The following is a 22359-nucleotide window of genomic DNA, read 5'->3' on the forward strand; positions in this document are numbered from 1 at the left end:
CACCTGCTTTTTTCCACTCAACTAGACGAGGGATCTCAAAGTCAAAGTGGCTTGGAGCCACTGATGGTATTGTCATCTCATTAGAGGGTTGCTTTAATGTTCAAGTGCTGCAAGAAAGTGCAATATTTCTGAAAACTTACTTATTTGTTTCAATTCCTGACACTGTAATACTGCACAATGCAAACAGCAGTTTCTATACATTTGTATTTACATTAATCATTTAAATTAAACAACTTCTAGTACCATTAGGTAGCTAACTTTGTTAACGTTAGCTTCCTGGCTAAAATGCTTTAGCTACAGGTACAAGTTTTATACAGGGATGCTACAGCGGTACCACTGTTACTCCTCTGAATGTGAAGTCTTAGGAGAAACGTTTACTTCTGGGAGGTAATAAGCTGTAAAGGCTGGTGCTCAGTAAGTAAGTATTATTTACTTTATCATTCTGATAAAATAAGCACATGATTTCCTCACCTCCATGAAGTCTTTCCTCTGGATAGAAGAGTGCAGAGCTGCTGGTAAAGACTGACCACACATCTGATCCCAGTTCTGGAGAAAAAAAAAGAAGTCTTAGTAAAAAGCTTCAAACTAATCAAACAAAATAATGTATTCTGTGGGACGTGTTTCTTTTACTTAATGTCTATGATTGAATCAGGCATACATGAAAAAAGTCACGATCAACCTTGTCATGATAGCTTTTTAATGATACAGGAGCAGCAGTATATATTTTGAAATGAGGAGAGAAACGAGAGAAATGATGGTTGGAGGGTTCTATTAGTTATGAGACTGAACTAAATAATTCCCCTTTCATGATTTATATGAAATTAAATTACCGAAATTAAATGTCGTAATCTACACTGGTTAAACTGGGATATTTTAAGATACTACAAAGAGCTGCCATGGTTTGTTCATTTTGGAGGCCCCTGTGGACACAAGTGGTAGTGTTTCCTCAGACATAACCACAAAATATGACATCAAAAATAATCAAAAAGAAATCTCCTACTTCTTCAAACTGGCTAAGGTATGACTCATTCTTACTTTGGTTGAGAAAATATAAACACAGGCTTGTTTCATCTGATTTCAAGGTCAATCTGACCCTGTGGCAGGTATTAAGAACTAATATATAACTTTACAGAAACAGTTGATGGCCTCACAGACTGTCTTGTTTATTTATGCAGGTCGAGCAGACGAATCAGTATTAAACTGATACTGTTTCATAGACAGTTAAAAGCTCCTTGTAATAGCTTTAAGTAGCTTTCATGAATGTGGCTTAAGTTTAGCTTAGTAATAGTGTAAAGGTAAGTAAGCCTACAAGAGAACACCTGACTTAAACCTCTTTAGATTAAGCATGAGCACATAGAAAATTGCCACCACCATTACTGGTGTTAAACCATCTACTTACTAGAGTAAAAACCAGATTGGTCTGGCCTCTTTAGTGCATGCAGGTCTTCATTAAGATATTACAAGTAGTCCACACTCCCTCACAAACAGTACTAAGCAGAACTTAAAAGCTGCCTATTTTAAGGGACAAGTCTGTAAAACATTTACGGTAATTAAGCATAAAAAGACCACGGCATGTCAGCAGAGATTACAGAAATATTGGCTTCTCTGACAACAACACTACAGCTGCTGTGTCCTTTTAAATTTCTATTCTGCTCCATAACTTGTGATACTGTTTGTTTCATGTTAATGAGAATTCAGTTCCCTGAATTAATTAGTGTCTGTTTATGAAGTGTAAGAAATCATTGTAATCTTTTAGAAGGAGTAGATGTTTATAACAGTTAAATTCAGCAAAATGTTTATGTCTGACAGACAGTCACTGAACTCCAGCGCCTGAGTGTGTATTTTCAGAGCAGTGGACTTTTATTTTCAGGATAGTGAGCTCACTGTCACCTGTTAGTGTCAAATTACAATATTGTAATATTGTATTCCTGCAGCCTGCCTGAGCTTCCTTGAGACTGGAGAGGAGGGGGCAGGGGAAACAACTCACTTCAACTATAGACTGCACATTAAACACTTCCAGTACTCATCACTGGACGCCTAATTGTTACATATTGTTCCTTTAAGCTTCAATTTGGTCTTACTGTAGCTTTAACCAACCCTCTGAGATCTGAGTTAAGACAGTTTAAACATTTTAGTCTGGGACTAGTCTTTTTGTGTGGGAAACCAGCCATATATCTTCTTCAGAACTGGTTTTAAAACTCCTACCTTCTTGTCGGTGAGTTTCTTGCCAGGGTTTGTCTCCTCTGGATGATAGAACCAGTTGACTCTGACCACCATGTTGCTACCCCACGACTCCCACATGCTCTGGATGCGGCCAATGAAAGGCAGGTTAGGCCGGCCGGCGGACAGGAAGACGGCGCAGTCACCGATGCGGATCATCTCTCGACCTCGCACAATGGCCTTATAGAAGAGCTTCTTGGCCTTGCCCTTCATACCGCGTCTCTGGGGGGAGTCAGAAAAGGACAGGCTGGTCATGGAGTGGAATTGAGGGATATTTGAACATGAAGTTATATTTTTACTTTGAGGGATTTTCTCCTCACCTGAGTGGGTTTCCCAAACCACTTCCAGAGCTGTCTGGCTGGAAGGAAAGCCGAAATTTTGGGCCTGTTCTCCACACTGGGAAGCCTCTGGCGTTTAGCCAGCTCCTTGGTTGTGGGGAGGTGGACCCCCTCTCTCCGCTTTGGTCTCCCAACCTTCCCTTCTCCTCCGCTGGGCTTTGGCTTTGGAGGACGACCCCTCTGCCCGGAGCCCTTCCCGGTGGCGGGTTTAGCAGGTTTAGCGGGAGCAGAAGCAGCAGGAGGCGGGGAGGTTGAAGGTGAGTGAGATTCTGAAGGAGGAGACAGCTCCTCCTCTTCCTCCACTTTTACCTCTGCCTCCTTCTTCACCTCTTCTTCCTCTTCTTCTTTTGTTTCTTCTTTCACTTTGTCCTGCACTGGAGGTGGGGAGATGGGCCCTGGTGGAGGTGTAGGGGTCCTCTCTTCATCCGAACTGCAGGAGGAGTCATCGGTGGACGAAGAGGACGACGAAGATGACGACGATGAAGAAGAGGAGGAAGAACCGGAGCAGGATGAAGAGGAGGATGAGCAACTGGAGGTGCATTTCTTCTTTTTCTTCATCTTTCCTTTCTGCCCTTCTTCCTCAGACTCTGAGCTGCTGCTGCTTTGAGACTCCTCCTTCATCTTCCTCTCCTCTCTTTTCTCCACCTCCTTTTTACCTTTCTCTTCTCTTGTGTCCATCTCCTGTCCTCTACCGGTGCTGCTGCGACTTTCTGCCTTCTCCTTAGCCAGCATTGGTGCTTTGTAGGCAGAGTCCTTCTCTGACAGGCTGGTGTCTCTATCTGGAACCCTCGGCTTAGCCTTTAGTGGTTTTTGATTGGCTGCAGCCGTGGTGATGGGGGCGTGATCTCGCCTGACGCCCCGACCCTCCAGCAACATCAGAGCCTTGGTCTTCTTGGTCTTGGGGGAAGTGACACCTTCGTGGTCAAGCTTCACAAGGGGCTCCGCTGACAGGGGCTTACGCCTCACCACCGAGCCCACGTCGCTTTGCCCTGGGCCGGGCTTGGGCCTGGAGATAGGGTTTGGTCTGGAGCTGGAGGACAGCTGGTCGGACGGCATCTTCAGTTTGGGTCTGGGGGCAGACGACGATGACAGTGAAGAGGATGATGATGATGAAGGTCTGGGGGTCAGTGAAGAGGTGGGTTTGCCTGTGGACAGCCTGGCGATCGGGCTGGGGATGAGTCCGGAGCTGAGGCTGGGCCTGCTGTGGTGGTCCGAGGAGGGTTTGGTTTTGGGTGTAGAAGAAGAAGAAGAAGAAGACGGCCTGGGTGTGGACGAAGAGCTTGGCTTGGGTGCAGTGGGCGGTGTTGCCATACTGGGCCTGGACATTGGCCTGTTGGTAGTGGGACTGACACTGCTGGTGCTGTCTCTTTCTCTGCGCTGGCTGTTGTACGAGTTGAGGTTGGGCTCGCTGTACAGATCCACCGTCAGGACCTTCCCGTAGGTGGAGGGGTAGAGGGACGAAGGGAGAGTGCGGGCGGGTTTAGGAACAGGAGGCTGGGCGGAGGTGCCCTTCCTAGGTACCGGGTTAGGAAGGGTAGGGCTGCTTGCTGGGGACGTGGTGGAGCTCTTGCGGCCCGGTTTTGGCTGAGTTCCTATCGTCGGCCGGGACGAAGGTCGCAGCTTCTCCTGAGCTGGCTTCTGAACGGAGGAGGGCCTGTCCTGGGGAGGTTTGGCTGGAGCCTGAGGCCTCTCTGCGGGCTGGGTGGAGGCAGATGGAGGATCAGCCTTCTCCCTGCCATCTGGGTTCATGGAGGTTTCTGTAAAATAAAAAAAAAAAAAAGAAAACAAGAAAAAAAGTTCAACAACTCTGTTCCACTGTAAGTGGGTTCACACTGGACATGCTGACGTTTTCATTGTGTGGCTTCATGATTTTTGTGGTCCGCAGCCTCACATGCTGAGAATGGCAGACAAATCAGCAAGGAAACAATTCCGAAAAGAAAACACTGCCTTTAAGAACTGCTTCGCCAGTAGAAACAAGGCCAACGTCAGCAAATCAGACAAGCAACATGGCATATATTACAGCTACAGCAAAATAGACTCAGAGCTTTGCAGAACACTGACGACAAAGCACAAATTCATTAAACTAACATCGGAGATGACAGCAGTGGTCAAATATGAGATGTTTGATGAAAGATCTGCCTGAGCTTTGAGCTATTTTGGTTGGTTCTGTTTAAAAAAAAAAGCCTCATCAAAAGACAAATGCGGCAAAAGTATTTTTGATTGTAGACTTTTAATGGTCTTTATGATAAATATGTTAAATTAGGGACAGCAACAAACTGCATGTTACTCAGCTGTATTATCATTATTATTATTATTATTATTATTATTATTATTATTATTATTATTATTATTACTATTAATCCTACTAATCATCATAAATGAAACCCATATTCGAGTGTGAAAGTAATGCAATCATAAAAGGACAGTTCACCCCCAAATCAAAATTATTTTAATGACATATTTTCCCTCTTACCTATAATGCTATTTATACATCTAGATTGTACTGGTGTGAATTGGAAATACCAGCTGTAGAGATGTCATCCTTCTTTATAATATAATGGTAGATAGCACTTGGCTTGTGCTGCTCAAAGCACCAAAAACACATTAAAAAATATCAATACAATATCTCTTAAGAACTGTAAATAAAACCACCCACAGAGCACCAACCAACTCAGCCTTTATCAAATTAAAAGCACAACAAAAAAAGCAAATAATCCGTTATTACGCAGCAGTATCCTCTCTCTGAATGAGAGAAAGTCAACATGATTTGAGAGGAATTTTTACGCTCAAGAAGCAACCAGTGAGGAGAAACACTGAATAAAACCGTAATGATGAAATCAAAACATTAAAAAGTTTAACAGAATGTCATAAAAATAACACTGAATGCATATGGGATGGATGATCAGAGAGGTGAACTAGCAAGGACGGACAGGATGTTTAGGTTGATATTGATTTGCGTTGCTTTGTTTATTTTATTCTGCTTATTTGTTCTTACTATATTATGAATGTTTACGTTTGTTGACTTGATTGAGTTTTGTTTGGTGATAATTGGGGCAAAAAAAAAAAAAAAAGGGGGAAGGACTTGATAAATAATCACTTCTTTCTGCTCCTTTTCAGACAAGAATTATTTAATTCTGCTGAACATTAGTGTAACCAGGTCACGATTTTCAAAATGTATTTTTTGGTGTTTTTATCACCACAAGCCGACTGCCATCTAGCTCCATTATTTTGGAGAGAAGGCAGCTGATATCCACAAAATTCAGAAATAATCTAGATGGATAAATAGCACTACAGGCCAGAGGGAAAATGTGTACTTTTGATTTTGTGGTGAACTTTCACTTTAAGAGAATCACACTGCACTGCCAGATAATTTGAAATCCATCTCTTCTTTATGACGACACATTTGGCTCCACTGTATGAAGATATTGTCTTGTGGAATGACTCGCAGAAGAAAAAAGGCAGAATATCTCAAATAAAGGCAAAAGTGATGGCAGTTCTTAATGTACAGTGCACTCATTGTATTTTATACTCCGCCTCCACTATATTTTACCACCCATAGGAAATATTAGCTTTTGGTCAATCATTTCTGTGAAACTCAATGTTTCTACCAAACATTTCACTGTTAAATTAGAGTCTGTTAGGAGAATATTAACTATTAGTAGGTTAAGCAGCAGGTTAATAAGTAACAGTGGAGAAATGATGAGCTTCCAGCCCCGATGAACTGACAAAAGACACCTGACAAGGATTCCTGAGGAAGCAGTTCAGTGAGCTCACCTGGTTTGGGTTTGGGTTTGCGTCCAGGTTTTCCTTTGATCTTGGGAGTGGTGTCCTCTGGCTTCGTTCCTGCCTCTTTGCCCTCTTTGCTGCATTTGCGAACTCGCCTCCTGGAGCAGCTGGCCACGAGCAGCGCAGGGGACGGCTCGGCGCCTGGACAGGAGAACAGAGCCAACAGCTTTTAAGAATTTAAAGAAGACCCAGAATCATCTTCTTATGCTTTCATCATGAATGTCTGTCACCTGCAATATTTCAACCTCTCGCTTGAGCCAAGACGATTGGCTATTTTGGACATCACTGTGTTTTTTTTTTTTTGAGTGTGTGCACTCTGTTCACTCCCTCACAGAGCATAAATATTTTGGAAGCACCTTGCTTGCAAAAAGATAAATATTTATAGCAGCTTCTGATGTGTAGAAATCAACAAAAGCGCCCACAGAAGAAAAGACTGTAATGGAACAAGGTGTTTTGAGCTCTGTGCTCAATGAATATTTTCAATTTTGTAAGCAAAGTGCTTCACAGTGCTTTTCTCCTTTTGGAAGCGCTGTTTTACCTCAGTAGATTTGAAGTGGACATTCAGAAAGCCTGAACCAGGCTTTAGTCTTGGAACTGCACACATCCACTTAGGAACAACTATGTATACATACATACATACACACACAGCGTAAGACTTCTTAGTGCAGCCATTTAATTAAAGCTACTATTAAGAGTTTTTAACTGCTTATGAAACAGTTTCAAATTAATACTGATGTCTTTATATGACCTACATAAAGCAAACAAGATCATCTGCAAGAAGGTGAACTATTTTTGTATAGTTGTTCTTAATATCTGCTACCGGGTTACATTCTCTGTGAAATCAGATGAAACAAGCCTGTGTTTAAATTTTCACAGGTAAAGTTACAGTGAGCAGTACCTTAGCCAGTTAAAAGGAAGCTGGAGGAGACTCTTATTTGGACAATTTTATTTTTTGTGGTTATTATGGTGGAAACACTGCTGCTTTTATCCACAGGGGGCTCCAAGATTAACAAAATGTGAAAGTTCTAACATCCAATAGTCTCAATTACAGGCCTTAAAATGTCTTAAATATGATTTTGACATGTCTTAAAAACTGAATTGTGACATTTTTTATAAAGTTGGATTTGGTTGTCTTGCTTTTAAATGTGTTTTTGGGGAAAAAAAAATACTGATCAAGCTGTGACAGTTGTTAAAAACTCTTTACAGTATCTTTAAGGACCTACAGAAACCCTGGTGTGTGTGCTCGTGCTCACAGTGGATCTTGTAGTCTGGTGGCAGCAGTCTGATGTGGGAGAGTGGGATGCGGCCCGTGTCACCGTCGTCAAACTCCACCGTGATAAGATCATCATTCTCGTCGATATCTGAACTTCCTGTTTGAAAAAGAACAAAACAGTCTAAGACTAAGCCGACAGCATTTGATTTTGACAAATCAGAAACATCTGCTGTAACGTGCGTGTTCTGATTTGTTTAACGGTGACAGAACACTGAAGCAATATTGTTTCTTATTGTTTATTGCAGGTAATAAACTCTGCTGCGTTGTACTCTGAAAGGCTCTGTTAAGATCTTTTACATTTGTTTGTGCTGCCAGCTACAATTAAATTGTCAGTGTAAGTGGATTATGATGTGAGTGGTGGGTATGCGTTTGTGTGTCGTCGCTGTACCGTTGACAACAGTGCCGGGGTAAAGACAGCGGTACTGCTGGCTCCAGTAGGCAGCGATGCGGGTGCCCTCTGGGAGGTAGCGCACGGAGGGAGGCTTCACGTCGATGATCTGCACATATAGGATGAAGAACTTTTATATATCAACATATCACAGATTCAAGCACATGCAACACTTTCACTTTATTACCTGCTGTAGATGTAGAGTTCGTATAGAGATACAGTTTCTTTATGGATTATATTGATGCTGAATTGACAAGAAGACTGTCGACATATGACACCCTGTATCTTGTTTTTCTAGTTATGTGTTTTTACAGACACTTGTTTGGAATAATATATCACCCAGAGAGTGCAGGGAGCTCTAATTAATTGAAACTGCTAATATGTATATTTTTAGCGTTGTTATCACCACTACAGGAAAAAAAAAATCCTGCCACACCTCCCCTTGGCTGCCACTAATCTACACCTGTGCTTTAACTCTAACCGTGGTAGATGATCCATACGTGATCAAGTTTACTCACAGCCTCCTGCAGCAGTTGCTCCAAACAGTAGATGTGTGGTCGGTTCCCCCTCTCTCCCTCCACCACCACGCTGTATCTGCAGGGAGGAAATGTGGGAAAAGGGTCAGCAAGAGCCATTCTTTACTTTATCTCGACTCTGGCTAACATGTTGTCCAGAGTAGAGCACAGCTAATACCACATCCCCGCTGGAATATTAATCCCATCTGAACATGGCTTTACTCTGTTTGTTTTCTTTTAATTAAACCACTCTGGATTTAGGCATCAGGTAAATGACCACAATTAGATCTAAAGGTGATGCTTTATGTTGTCATGTTCACGTTTATGCAAGTCTGTGCTTGTTTAAAGGAACAGTTTAACATTCTGGGAAATATACCAGGAGGAGGAGCTTAGCAATAAAGACTGGAAACAGGGACATACAGCTATCCTGGCTCTGTCCAACTAACTACCTACCAGCACCTCTATAGCTCATTAATTAAAGGACCAGTGTGTTGGATTTTGTAGGATCTAAAACTCAACTCAACTTCATAACAGGTCACTGTAGTTTGTACCTGCAGATGTCTGCAGAACAATATTTTCTTTTATAATCTACATGTCTCTTGGGGATCTCTGTGCATCTTCCAGCCATGTGCAGCTGAATCAGGTGCTTCTCAAATCAAGGGCAAAAAAAAACTTTAGACTAGAGGGAAGAAAATTGGAGCACACTGATTGATTTGCAGCTTTTAATAGTGCAAACAGATGTGTGTGTTTCCACAATTAAAAGCTGCAAATCAATCACTGTGCTCCAGTCTTATTTTTACTCTCTGAAGTTTAAATGTTCTGCTCGTGTGTACTCACATGTCAGGGGAGTGTACAGTGTTCACATGACCTGCGTACAGTAGTTGGTCATCCATCGGGATCAAAACTCTGAGTCCGTCCACCAGAGAATCTTTATCCAGCACACACTGCACTGGAGCTGAACACAACAACACGTGCAATAAATGAGCATGTCACTATTTACAGTGTAAGACACGTGTAGGAGGTATTCCATCAGGCCTGGTATTTTAATAAGTCTGAATGAGAGGTCCGTCCCATTTCTGTGGCTTCCAGTCCAGACCTTGACTTTACATGTTTACTAGTTTCAAATAAGTTAAGGAAATAATGTCTTAATGTCTTCTAACACTAACAGGTCATTTGGCGCAGGAGGGAACTATTTTATTTAAAAAGCTTAGAAAAGTGCAAAAAAAAAAAAAGTATTTATTTATTCATTCATTCATTCATTCAGTCAGTCATTTTATTCAAGCTGCGAAGACAAAAACCATTAAAATAAAGTCCAAACCAGAACCTTCTGCTGTGTTTAAATTTATACTTAGTCCTACATCAGTTTCCAGTTTCTTTATTTCCCATTTCCAAGTTCTTAATTTTTTTGGACATGGAGTACAATATTTTTGTACTCCATGTCCAGTTTCTGACTTTCAATGCCAATGAGCAGATGATGCTTGTAAATCGAACAGACATCTTGTGTAAGACGAAATGTTTCAAAGGGGGGCTGATTTAATAGTTGGTAAAAGCAATATGAATAGTTAATGACTCATATCCTGCAGGTTATACCCATTTTCAGTTATAGAAGAATGGAGACATTTATCAAGAAATTCAAATAAAACAATAAGCAGGCTTGTATAAAGTTTTTAAAAATTATTTTTGGAGGTGTTTTGCCTTTTTTTCCCCTTAGACAGACGTGAATCAAAGGAGCCATGAGTGAGAACTGAAGTCTGAGTGCAGTCGCTCTACCAAGTGAGCTAAAGCTATTGGGCTGACCGGTGTGTTAACTGTGGCAGTTTTGGCGTTTGTCCATGACAACCCCTTTATGTTATTGAGGTTTGTTCCACTGCTGAGAAGAAAATCACTCTTGTTTTTCCTTCTTTTTGTGACACAGTATCCTCTTTTTAACAATCAGTTACTCTGAGCTGCTTATGTACTCTGAGCATCACAATGCACTTGACATAGTGTTGCCCAGACCAGGTGGACTTGTGTTAGGTGAAAAAACTCAGCTTTAATTCACTTCAATTTCACTCGAGGCTAAAGCTGTTCTACTAAGTGCAGCTTTAATGGAACACCTCCACTTGAAGCAGCAGCAGACTGTGTCTCTGTGTACTGACCAGGTGTGGAGGATCTCTCTGATATGCTGTTGCTGCGTGGTGGGAGAAGTTCGTCTTCGCTGAAGCTGCTGTCCTGGTTGGGCTCGAAGTCTTCGTCTGCTGCCATGCTCTCCATCAGCCTGCTCACCGCTCCCCTGGAGGGCTGCAAAAACACACACACAAGAGCTTTGATTTCACTAATTACCAAATTTAAGAGGAAAAAATATCAACTGCCTGAAATGTATTAATTTATATTCCAAAAACCCAGCTGATGATGATGACGACGATGATGATAATGATGATGAAATGCTGCTGCTCCTTAAGGTTGATTTATGGCAGCCCACCAAACTACCAGCCTGACATACCACAAATTAACTTTTCAAAGCGAAACAGCAACATATTACAACACTTATGCTGTTGAATACACAATCTTCTCTGCTGTTCCGCCGCCACCACAAAAATCTCTGCACGTACACACACACACTTTAGCTGCTTTTCGTGTTTCCAAAACAAACTCGAGTTTGGGCTGGTGGCAGATGGAGAGCAATGCAACACTTTGGCAGGAATCACACGATACAAGAGGTTTACTTTTTCCTCTCACTAACAGAACAAAACAGTGTTAACTACAACAGAAGCTACCAGTTAAATTCTTGAGACTTTTTCATGTGTTTGTGCAACAATAGAGGAAAGTGTGTGTGTGTGAGCGTGCACATTTAGGTGTAATGACTAAAATGTTCTGGTTTTGTCCTTGCCAGGATAATTAAGTTCACATCCATAATAGCCATGCAGCTGATCCATCATCCCACTGACCTCTCTGGCCTTGGTCTTGGCTTTTGTTTGACTCTTGCGTGACGGGCTGAGGCTCAGAGGCACGGGACCGTCTGTGATTGGACCGCACAGAGTGGACGGGCTCACGGGCAGCGGAGAGTCCTTCAGCTTCTTTTTCTGGTGTTAAAAAGTCACAATAAACAGAGTTAAAAACATGCATATGAATTACGGCACTGAGAATCTACTGGACAGATTTATATCTTTTCTCACACACACACACACACACACACACACACACTGAGGGTGGGATGCTGCCAGGCTGCCTGCAGTTGTCCTTTCTTGTCAGCAACACGACACAGACAGCAGGGGAGTGCTGCAGTGACTGAAGTACTGGGAAACCCTGCTGGCACTCTGACACACACACGCACACACACACACACTTAAACACACATTCTCACACACAGAGGTGTCAGGGGAGACAAAAAGCATTTGAGAGAACCAGAGTTTGAGGGAGGAGGAGAGGAGCGAAACAGTAACAGAAAAGAAAAGGAAGAGGAGCAAAGAGAAGAGGGGAAAAGAGAGCGGAGTGTCTGTTTTCAGTCTCAGTTGGTGCATAACCACCCAATGAATTATTGACGTACTTTCACCACATCTTTCCCCTCTCTGCTGGGCGGAGTGGGCTTGGGCCTGGAGGCCGGCTTCGGGGTGAGAGGCGGGGCCGAGCTGGAGGAGGAGGAGGAGGAAGAGGAAGAGGAGGAGGAGGAGGAGGAGGAGGAGGAGGAGGAGGAGGAGGAGTTGTTCTGACTGGAGGAGACAGGGGCCTGCGCAGGCGTCTGACTGGCTGAGGTGGTGGCATCGTGGAGGAAAATCCTCTCGCTGCGTCGTCGGGTCCAGCCCTCGTCCTCGCTGAAGCCTCCGACCCCGGAGCTGGAAGGGAGGTCGAAGCTGAATCGCCGTGGAGACCGGGGCGAGGGGCGTGGCTTGGGCAGGGGCTTGCGTTTGACTGGCAGTGCCTCATCTCTCTTGGTGGGGCTGGTCTGGTCGATGCGGCGGGTTGCCGGGGGCAACAGGGGGAGCTCTGGGGCAGAGCGTTTGCCATGCAGTAGAGAAGGGAACTTCCTCAGACGCAAGTCCAAACCAGAGTCGGACCACTCACACTCTGATGACCCTGAGGGAGGAGAGGAGAGGGTCACATGATGTAAAAACTTTTCCTCTCTCCCTCTCTCTCTCTTACACACACACACAGTGGACAGAAAGAAACGGTCTCCTCACTTAAAGGAACAGTTCACCCCAAAATCAAAAATATTTTTTCAATTTATACACTTAGATGGTTTTGGTGTGAGCTGCAGAGTTTTGGCCATATCAGCCATAGAGATGTCCGCTTTCTCTCCAATATAAAGGAACTAGATGGCACTCTGCTTGTGGAGCACAAAGCCACAAAAACACATTTGAGAAAGTCAAAAAGAATGTCCACAGACCTTGTTGTGAGCAGTTTCATGTAGAAATGATAGTACAGCAAGAAAGTAGTTCCAGTAGATTCTACTGTAGAAAGTAGTTCCTACATGAAACTGCTCACAAAAAGGTCTGTGGATCATCTTGAGTAACCAGGTCATGATTTCTAGAAAGAGACACTGGTGTTGAATCAGACTTCTGTACAGCTGATATTTCCAAAACTCTGCAACTCACACTGAAACTGTCTAGATGGACAGATTGTGCTACAGGTAAGAGGAATAATGTGCATATTTAATTTTGGGGTGAACGGGCCCTTTAAAGATACAGCCAGTAATAAACTCAGGTATTAGATTCTCTGAAATCAATAACCCTGTGAATAGGACTATTGATCAATTTGAAACTAATACATAATTCAGGACTGAATCTTTACATGCAGCCTGACGTGACAATTAGAAATGAATGGATATTTAACTATGAATCAATAACACAATCCTGAAGAAACGCTCAGGTGGTGAACCTGCTCAACCAAAAAAAACACAATTACACTGTGGAATGCTGTCAGAGGAACCTGCTAAAATCAGTGGAATCAGGAAAGTATGTGCAGAGAACGGGCTTGTCTACACAAAATATTAAGGAAAGACTTATCACTGTGTCATTCTCTGCATTTCTTTTGTCGCTACTTTCCACAAAAGCCACATTCATTCTGTTCATTTGCACAGACGCGATGCTCTGTCACACATTTGTATCTGTTGTGTTACCCAGAGTGCTCTGTCTGCTGCGGTGTTTGCCGTCATGGAGGAGGCTCAACGGGGTGGAGCTGACAGGGAGCGCGCTCGCCGCAAACCTGGCCAGCAGACCCAGCCCGCTCTCCTCGCAGCCGCCGTCATCGTCGTCATCCGAATCGGACTCGTCCTCATTGTCGTCGTCATCCTCTGAGGTTTCTGTTACAGAGACAAGATTTTCAGCTCAGAGATGAATGTGGCTTCGGCACAAGTCTGGGCCAAAGGTCACATCACTTCCTACTGTTTAAAGCTACTAGAAGGAACTTTCAGATTTTGTTGATGTTGGAGGCCCCTGTGGACAAAAATGGTAGTGTTTCCACTGTAATAACCACAAAAACGTCAAAACTAAAATTATTTTAAAAGTGAAAAGTAAAATTTATTTATTTGTTTTTTTTTGCTGGCTAATGTACTATTCACTGTAACTCTTCCTAATCTGATTTCAAGGAGACTCTGACCTGGCGGCAGCCATTAAAATAACCACTACATTTGTTGTGGATGGTCTCATTGACTTATGTAGGCCATATTGAGGCATCAGTAATAAACTGAGACCAGTTAAAAATTCCTTGTAGCAGCTTTAAACTGACAAAGCCTTGACAATTAATTAACCCAAGAAAAACAATTTAAGTGCAACTTTTCAAAGACAAGAAACAACTGCAAAGACTGAATTAACCCTGTGTGAAAGGATACAGCAGCTTAGACCTTACATGAACACTGTCTACACACAGACACACACAATCTTAGCAGGTTGATCAGAGACAACAGTGGACAGAGGAGATAGACTGTCAGCCTGCCTTCACACTGTAGTAACATTTAAGCAAGACACAGAAGGAAAAAAAAAATCAGAATTACCGCATACATGCATGTGAGCCACACATAGACTATCACACTCACACACACACACAAATACACATACACACACATCCACAGTTAGAGTTACTGAGACTATTTGAGCTTCAATTCTAACTGAGCCATCATTTATTATTTTAAAAAAAATGTCAGAGAATGTTCTAGAGAAAGTAGTGAAAAACTGAACTGAGACACACACACACACACACAAACACACACACACACACACACACACAGACAGAGAGAGCAGCATATAGCAGGTAGTTAGCAGTTAGGTCCTTGGCAACAGATAAGCAGGAGGAGCGTTTCCTCGGGGGTTAGAGTGTTAACATTGAGCGTGGATGCACAGTACAAGGTGTTTTCAAAAATAAAACACATATTCATATTTTTTTCCCCATTCTTATTGACACGAAAGCATAAGACAAAATTAGCTATGATGTGCGTTTACAAAGATTTTTAACAGCAGGCTGAGAGGCTCTCTAGTTAAAAGTTTCACATTTGTTGCACCTGATTGCTTGATTTGATTTATCAGGCGTATTTGAATTAAACAACTGTCCACTTTTGGACTTGTGGCTCCAAAGAATAATAAAGCTCACTAATTAAAGGACAAGTGTGTAGGATTTAATGGCGTCTAGCAGTGTGCTTGCGACAAATCAACTCGTCTACTCTCCAATTCCAGGTGTGTAAGGGAAACTATGGTGGCTGCAAATCTCACGGAAAATGTGAAAGGCCCTCTTTAGAGCTTGGGTTTGGTTTCTCTGTTCTGGGCTTTTCTACAAACACGGCCATTCAACATAGCAGACTCAGTGGAAGAGCTTTTCCACTGCCATGTTTGGCTGTGCTGATTTGCATTTCCATCATCACTTTTAATACGCTGAGCCGCGCCCGAGATGGACCTTCTCTGGATTGGGGCCAAAGTAAGCTCGACCCTCCTCCAAATTAGCTGAGGTGATGTCTCACTGACTGTAGCCAACCAGTGATGACCGCCGTTTCTCTCCCTTAAACAAGAGTAACCTCGTATCTAAGCAGTAGGAGAGCAGTGAGCAAGACGTCTTTAAGCTATCAGTACTGTTGTAGCATCTAACTGAATCTCTAGTTTAAAGTTTAGTTTCTCTCACTGTTTTCGTATTCAGGTTATTTGCTTGATTTTACTGTTTCTTGTTCACTTTCAGCCATTCAGTAGTCAAGTTAATTTACTGCTGATGAAAAACCAACATTTCCTGATTTAGCTGCTTCATAGTAAAAGTTTTGAATAGCAAAATAATATAGCTCGTTTTCAGTTCAAAGACACACCTTCAAGCCAGTGGCCCTGTTACAATGGAGATGCAAATCCCTGCAAAACCAAGCCAGCACGTATACAGAAAAGGGGTAATAAACAGCCCCTTCTAAGGTGACCAAAACATAACTATTATTATTTTTAGGTGCTTATACACCAATTAAAACAAACATATTAATATTATACTCAGTTTCTGCACTATTTTGTCAAATCTTACACACTGGACCTTTAAAAAAACTAATTTCAAGTGTCAATACACATTTTAAGAGCCAAATCTGGTGTCCATGTTGTACTGTGAATCCACAATGTGTTAACTTAGCAAGCAGACGATACAACAGGCAGGCACTGGGAGGACAGCCCTGTGAGGCCCCTTTGGTATAATGTTGGTAAGGAGGTTTGTGTAACCATGGTTACTTCCGCTGTCCCATCAGAGCATCAAAACTCTTCTTTTAAACTTTAACAAGCATTGTCAGGAGACATGAAGTTGGGTGAGTGGAGGTAACCGTGGCTTTAATTACTGAGCTTTAATTTGTGAGAAGAATAAAAATATAAAAACAAAAAATGTAAATATATAAAAGGTAAAAGTTCACGTTCTGTGTAGCTCAATTTCAGCATAGCCCATGTTAGCGGTCAATAAAGAATAGAGGCAGGGGCACTTCCTACTTACAGAGCAGGTGACAGGGGTGTGGCCTCAGGCAGGGCGGGGCAGCGCGGTGGCGAGAGCGCAGCCTAGCTGTAGCGTAGCCTGGCCTTAGCACAGTCAAGCTCAAGCAAAGCTCTAGCCACAGTGTGGACTGGCCGTAGGCTCAAGGCTGCACTAGATCGTGCCAAGCTTCTGTAATGTCGCAGCAGCAGCACAAGCACATGGAACAAGCTGAGAGACACTCAAAGCATCATGGGTAGGACAGCAGGTGGAGGGGTAGGGTCAAAGGTGAGAAGACAGAGCAAGGCGTCTGAGAGAGCAACGTAAAGGGAAAAGGGTTATTTGAAGGTTTAGTAGACACAGAGGAGGAGCTCTATTGTCCAAATATCCCCAAATGAGTAGTAAAGCATTTATTCCCCCACATCACCAAAATACTAGACCACATCATCATTATACATTTAGACTCATGTAAATTTAACTAATTATTATAAAATATTAGAAAAAGAGCCAACTATCATTACATTTGCCTTCAATTTCTGATCAGCTTAAATTGTTGTAAAAAAAACTTTGTCATCTGTCCTTTCAGATTTATCTGTGTGCACGAAACTAATCACCTACACGTAACGTTTCAGTTTCCCAAATGTAAACCTTGAGCTCAATCAGTGTTTTCCAACATCTGCCAGGAGAACTGAAGGGATATTTGACGAACAGAGCAGTCTAAAGGATGTGTGAGGTGCAGTGGCAGCTGGACAGGACTGACAGAGACGGACAGACAGATGAAGCAGACACAAGGACCACAGCGCTTTGCTTTCTGTGCCAATCAAATACACACCTTTAATAGAGCTTATAGGTACCAAACTGCAATACAATTTTATGAAAAAAATCTCACAATTCACACAATTTTTCAATGTACAAATGCTACAAAAACACGGTTTGCAATCCAGGCAATAAAAAACACCATAGAAATAGGTAAACTCTTTAAAAAAAAAAGGCAACTTTGCAGAGAAGCCAGCAGCAAGAGAGGTAGGGATGGTCGAGCTAAAGCACAGTCTGAAAACAGCTGCCGTAGCGAAACGCGAACACAGACACAGGCTGTGACAAGGCTCAGAGACATTTTTTTGTCTGACTGGACAGCGAGGGGCGAGGAGCTGTAAGATTTGGTCAGTAACCTTGGTCAAAGGAGTCGTCAGAGGAGCTGAGGCCCGCCTCCTCCAGCAGCAGGGATAAGTGCTTGTGTTTCTTCTTCTGAGACTTCTGACTGGACAGGAGGGACGTCGGCGACGATGCGGACCGTCTCTTCCTGGTCAGATTGCTGTGGGAACGCGTCTCTGAGAGCGGGGGCCAGCCCCCTCGAGTGGAATTGTGCTCCTCTGAATCTGAGTCTGGTGCAGAGAAAGGGCGGTTAATGATTCATGAAACAAAGAGTCCACCACTACCATTCAGTAGTTGTTCAGTGCTATCAGGTCCATGCAGCATGCCAACCTCAGGAGGATGATGCACATGCAAGGGTTTAAGTCTACAACTCATCCTTGGGTTAGATGAAGAAATATTCTCGCGATGAGATAAATGTGGTTAGTGTGAGGTGGAATATTTTTACCACTACAGTAACCTATGAGTAACCTTTTAAAGGATAAGTCTGGCATTATTCTTTTTTTTTTGCTGCACTTTATTTCCCAGAACACTAATAAGACATAACAAGCTGTACTTTTTATCAGATTAGACAGAATTTAGAAATGATACGCTCTTTATTAGACAGTGTTAGACCCTTTATTGGACCCTTATTTGATGGTATTTATGGACATATTCAATCTTCAGTCTGTGCTCTGTGGTCATTTCATCTGTACCTCTGTACAGTTTCTTAAAGCTTATGGACATGGACAAAACAGAGCAGTACCTCCAGTACCACCAAAGAGATTTAAAAAAAATCTTTTAAGGAATTCTCCGTCCACATGTCGTGAAGTATTAGATGGCCACACAGACCGTCACCATCTACAATGCTGACTCTACATTATTACAGCGTCCATCAGCATCACCATGTTTGTTGTTGTCAAAAACTCTTCACTCTTCTTTTGCTTCATAGTAACTTTTGACTTTGAGCTTTGCCCTCTTGTGGATGTATTGCATAATTTCCATGCCAACATGGGCAGTGACAGTTATAACGTTTTTCGTACATAAATGGGGCATTAATGAACCTTAAGTGGACTTGGAGATTAAAAAAACGTCAAATACAAACGTTCCTGTTCAAGCAAAATATAGAATACTGCCAGCCTTGTCATTCTGGATGTAAACATTACAAATCACTCAACCTGAGTGTCTTAAGAAATTACTTGGACTCTTATTTCTTTTCCGACTTCATCAGTCATATAAAGCATCATGTCTCGTCTCGAAGTACTCACTGTTGGAGCAACTGCTGATCTCTGATCTCATGGGAGAGAACAAAGCAGTCTTCTTCTGACCTTTCACCTTCCGGATAGACTCCAAAGCAGAGGCCTTGGCAGCCATCTTGTGTTTCCCTCCTTTGCTGGACGAGTGGATGCTGCGCTCCTTCATCCGACTTTCTGCAGACTTGCCCTTTGACTTGTCTAATTTGGTGCTGGAGGCAAGTTTGCGAGACGCGGCAAGTGAGCCGAGCTGCGAGAGTGAAAGCGCTCTGTCGAGATCCGACGCCAGTTGCTCCTGCTCACACATGTGGCCACGCTTTGCCTTCAACACCTGACAATGCAACAAAAACGCATTAAGTTTTCAGAACAATGGCACGACGCTGCAGCCAAACTCAAAAGTGCCCATCCATCCAGACAGCCTACCTCCAGAGCATGACTGGTGGATGGCTCCTGGTCATTCCAGCTCTTCTTCTTCTTTTTTTTCTTTTTCACCTTCATTCCTCCACTTCCTGCCTCCGTCTCCTCTTCTTCTCTGGACACCCGGAATTTCTTCCTTGGTCCATCCCCAGTTTCAGAGTCCTCGGAGTATTGCACTGTCCTACCCACCCTGAGGAATATTCGTACTATATATATCACATGCCCATAAAGCCAAAACCAAAACAGAAAAACATGCAAGATATGTAGGGGTGCAGATATTTCTGCGAGTAGAACGACGCTTAAATTATGTGTCTAAACAGATATTAAAGTTGCTATTCGCAATGATTGCTCAGCATCGGTCATGTGAGGAAGAGCCAAATCACATTAAATGCGACAAATTAAATTTACCATCTTGACAGCCGTCAGCCTTATATCATTAGGAAGAAATAGTAGAGAAGAAAGGAAAAAAAACAGCTATGGTTTCCTTATTTTGCCCAGTGAATGTTTCCATCTTGGAAAGAATTGTATTTTACTTTGAAAAGCATTGTGTTTTATTTTGAAAAACACTGCATTTCAGGATGTGCATAAATCCGTTGGAAATCAGTTAAAAAAATATCTGTAAAAATCTAATATCATGCATCCTAAACAAAACAAAAGCTGTAGCTCTCACTCACTTTCCAGGCCTGCTGTCCAGTTTGGGAGGTGTAGTCAAGTGTTTCCTCTTTCTGGGTCGCCCTCTGCCCCGTCTGGTCAGACTCCTCCTGTCATCCTCCTGCTGCAGCCGCTCACTGACAGATGCATAGCAGAGTTACAGGTGTGTGCATCCGGGGTGGAGGTGTGGGCACATTGTTTTTGCAGGTGTGTATCCATGTGTATTAATAGCAGCAGTGTGATTAATTCATCCAGTATGAGGTTCTTACAGTAATTATGTGGTGCTGTGTGAAATGACACTCACCGCTTGTCTCGGCGTCTCTGCAGCTTGCTCAGATCTCTCTGCTTCTCTTTGTAAGTCTTCTGCAGCTCAGCCAGACGGACGCGGTATTCCACCTCCACTGCGTCCAACACGTCCACAGACATTTTACTGTACAGCTGCAGAGAAGGCAGAAAAGTGTCACAGCGTTTCATAAACAGATACATTTTTTTTTAAATCTCTAGATGGCACATTTCTCTCCATCTTACCGGCTCTTCCTTCCTCTGCCTCCAGCTGTACTTCTTGTCAGGGTCCAGCGTTCTGGGCAGATCAATATGGGACTGTTTCTCAATGGCGTCCAACAAAATCTGTCTGCTTGCTTCAAGAAGACAGTCCAGGCCCTTTAATGTCAGATCTGGACAAGAAGCAAAGGAGATTGAAACATTAGAGGAATATTATAATTAGACTTGATACTTAGGTTGGGTTGCTCAAAAGCGTTTAATTCTTAAGCCTGATTAAATCTTGGTTTAACTTTAATTGATGTTGCACCAAACTTTAAAACAAGCTTAAAATTAGGAAAGATTTGCCTAAAATCTCTCTTTAAACTTCATTTTAGTTTTTAGTTTAAACTTAGATTTAATTTTAATTCTGTTCCACCAAAACATTACGCGCCAATTTAAAATGTGACTCAGTATTAACTTTAAACTCATCACTAGTTGGCTAACTAACCTTAGCTAACTAGTAAACAATGCAAACAATGTTACATTTTGTTAAGAAAAACAGAGCTGGATACTTACTAGTTCCTGATATAAGTAAAATGTAGTTATTTACTTATTTTTTAAATTTGGGAAAGCAAGCATCTCCACATTGATTAAACTTTAATTTCAATTTACATCAATAAACTTGGATTTACTAATCAGAGATTAGATTTAATTGTGCAACAGAGCTCTGCTTAATTTTAAACATTTAATCCTAGTTTTGCTAATGTAATTGGAACTAATCGTAGATTAAATCAGTCTTTGTTAGTGCAGCCTAATCATCTTGTTTGAACTTATGTCTGTGATTTCTTTCATTCACTTCGCTTCATTTGTCTCTGAGGGGCAACTGTTCACACATAACATACAGTACAGCATTCATTCCTCTCCTCTCTCTTTCTCCTGCCCACATTTCCCACATCTCACCCCTTCATATCTCCTCACCTTGCTCCAGGCTCAGGTGCTCCATCTCCTGCTGGGCCATCTGGCTGAGCAGGGCCATCCCCTCCAGCGCCACCATCTCCAGAGCACCAGCGCCGCTGCATTCTGCACCCACGGGAGGATTTTCTATCTGCGGTATGAGTGTTGGGGCGGGTGGCGTACCGGGACGGGCCTGGGCCATTTCGCTGGCTGTCAACAGAGCAAGCATCCCTGCCATGGGATCCTCGGGGCTGATGACCAGTGGGAGCGGTGAGTTGGAGGGGGGAGGAGGATAAACAGGAGTTTCAGTGACACTTTCTTTCTGACTGGGAGTGAGCGAGTCGATCAGAGTATCTGGCTGTTCTTGCTCACACACAGCGCTGGCGGTTTGCTCAAGTGGCGCACACATCTGAGACGATTCCTGGCTGTCTGAATCTGCAGTGATGCACAATGGGTATCTCTCTGGATCCTTGATGACCTCAGGCTTAGGCTCGGCTTCTGTGAGTGGAGGAGGCAGGGGGTACGCTGCCTGACAGGAGTAAGATGATGCCTCCATTTTGATTTGCCCTCCTTCCTTCTCCTTCTCCCTGACTTCTTCAAGTTGTTCAGCTTGCGATGGAGGGCTGGGGACAAGCAGAGGTAGCGGTTGAGGCATGGACTTCGAGGCTTCCCCGTCACCCTCTCTGTCCTGGCTGGCGAGTGCGGGGCTGCGGCTCCGGTGAAGAGGACCCAGAGGTTCTGGTGTCATGTCAAGCTGAGGCTGCTCCACTCCGGGCTCCTGCTTGAGAAAAGACCCCGTCTTTGACTGCTCTAGTTTCTGTGGCTTGATGTCTGCGTCCAGCAGCCTTGAATGCAGGTGGGCTGAGGGCAAAGGGGCAGCAGAGGCGGGAGAGCGGGAGCGGTGGGGTGGGACGACTTCTGTGTTTGCCCCAGTGGGTGGTGGGATATGATAAGGAGGGAAAGGTGAGCCAAACGGGGCAGTGATGGACTGGTAAGGGTAACCTGGAGGGAGATCTGTTGGAACAATTAAGCAAAAATAGAGAAATTAGAGTCACAAGTCAATAACTCAGCT

At 43.1% G+C, this 22359-nt stretch overlaps 1 protein-coding gene across 1 annotated transcript in view; it reads right to left on the reverse strand.

Moving 5' to 3' along the window:
• The window catches only part of tnrc18 (trinucleotide repeat containing 18), a 61374-nt gene that overhangs the window by 1661 nt on the left and 37354 nt on the right, over nt 1–22359 (reverse strand). The window contains exons 11-29 of the mRNA XM_084744419.1: nt 21312–22301; nt 20382–20527; nt 20158–20291; nt 19877–19990; nt 19209–19392; nt 18801–19116; nt 17574–17786; nt 13616–13798; nt 12047–12573; nt 11448–11582; nt 10659–10800; nt 9358–9475; nt 8524–8599; nt 8006–8114; nt 7598–7714; nt 6333–6485; nt 2541–4315; nt 2206–2442; nt 472–546 (exon numbers count right to left, since the gene is read on the reverse strand). Coding sequence (XP_084600545.1) covers nt 472–546; nt 2206–2442; nt 2541–4315; nt 6333–6485; nt 7598–7714; nt 8006–8114; nt 8524–8599; nt 9358–9475; nt 10659–10800; nt 11448–11582; nt 12047–12573; nt 13616–13798; nt 17574–17786; nt 18801–19116; nt 19209–19392; nt 19877–19990; nt 20158–20291; nt 20382–20527; nt 21312–22301 — 5744 coding nt within the window. The remainder of the gene's footprint in view (nt 1–471; nt 547–2205; nt 2443–2540; nt 4316–6332; nt 6486–7597; nt 7715–8005; nt 8115–8523; nt 8600–9357; nt 9476–10658; nt 10801–11447; nt 11583–12046; nt 12574–13615; nt 13799–17573; nt 17787–18800; nt 19117–19208; nt 19393–19876; nt 19991–20157; nt 20292–20381; nt 20528–21311; nt 22302–22359) is intronic.

The sequence above is a fragment of the Lutjanus erythropterus genome, chromosome 19, assembly GCF_056507025.1.
Source record: "Lutjanus erythropterus isolate fLutEry1 chromosome 19, fLutEry1.hap2, whole genome shotgun sequence".
NCBI classification, from domain to species: Eukaryota; Metazoa; Chordata; class Actinopteri; order Lutjaniformes; family Lutjanidae; genus Lutjanus; species Lutjanus erythropterus.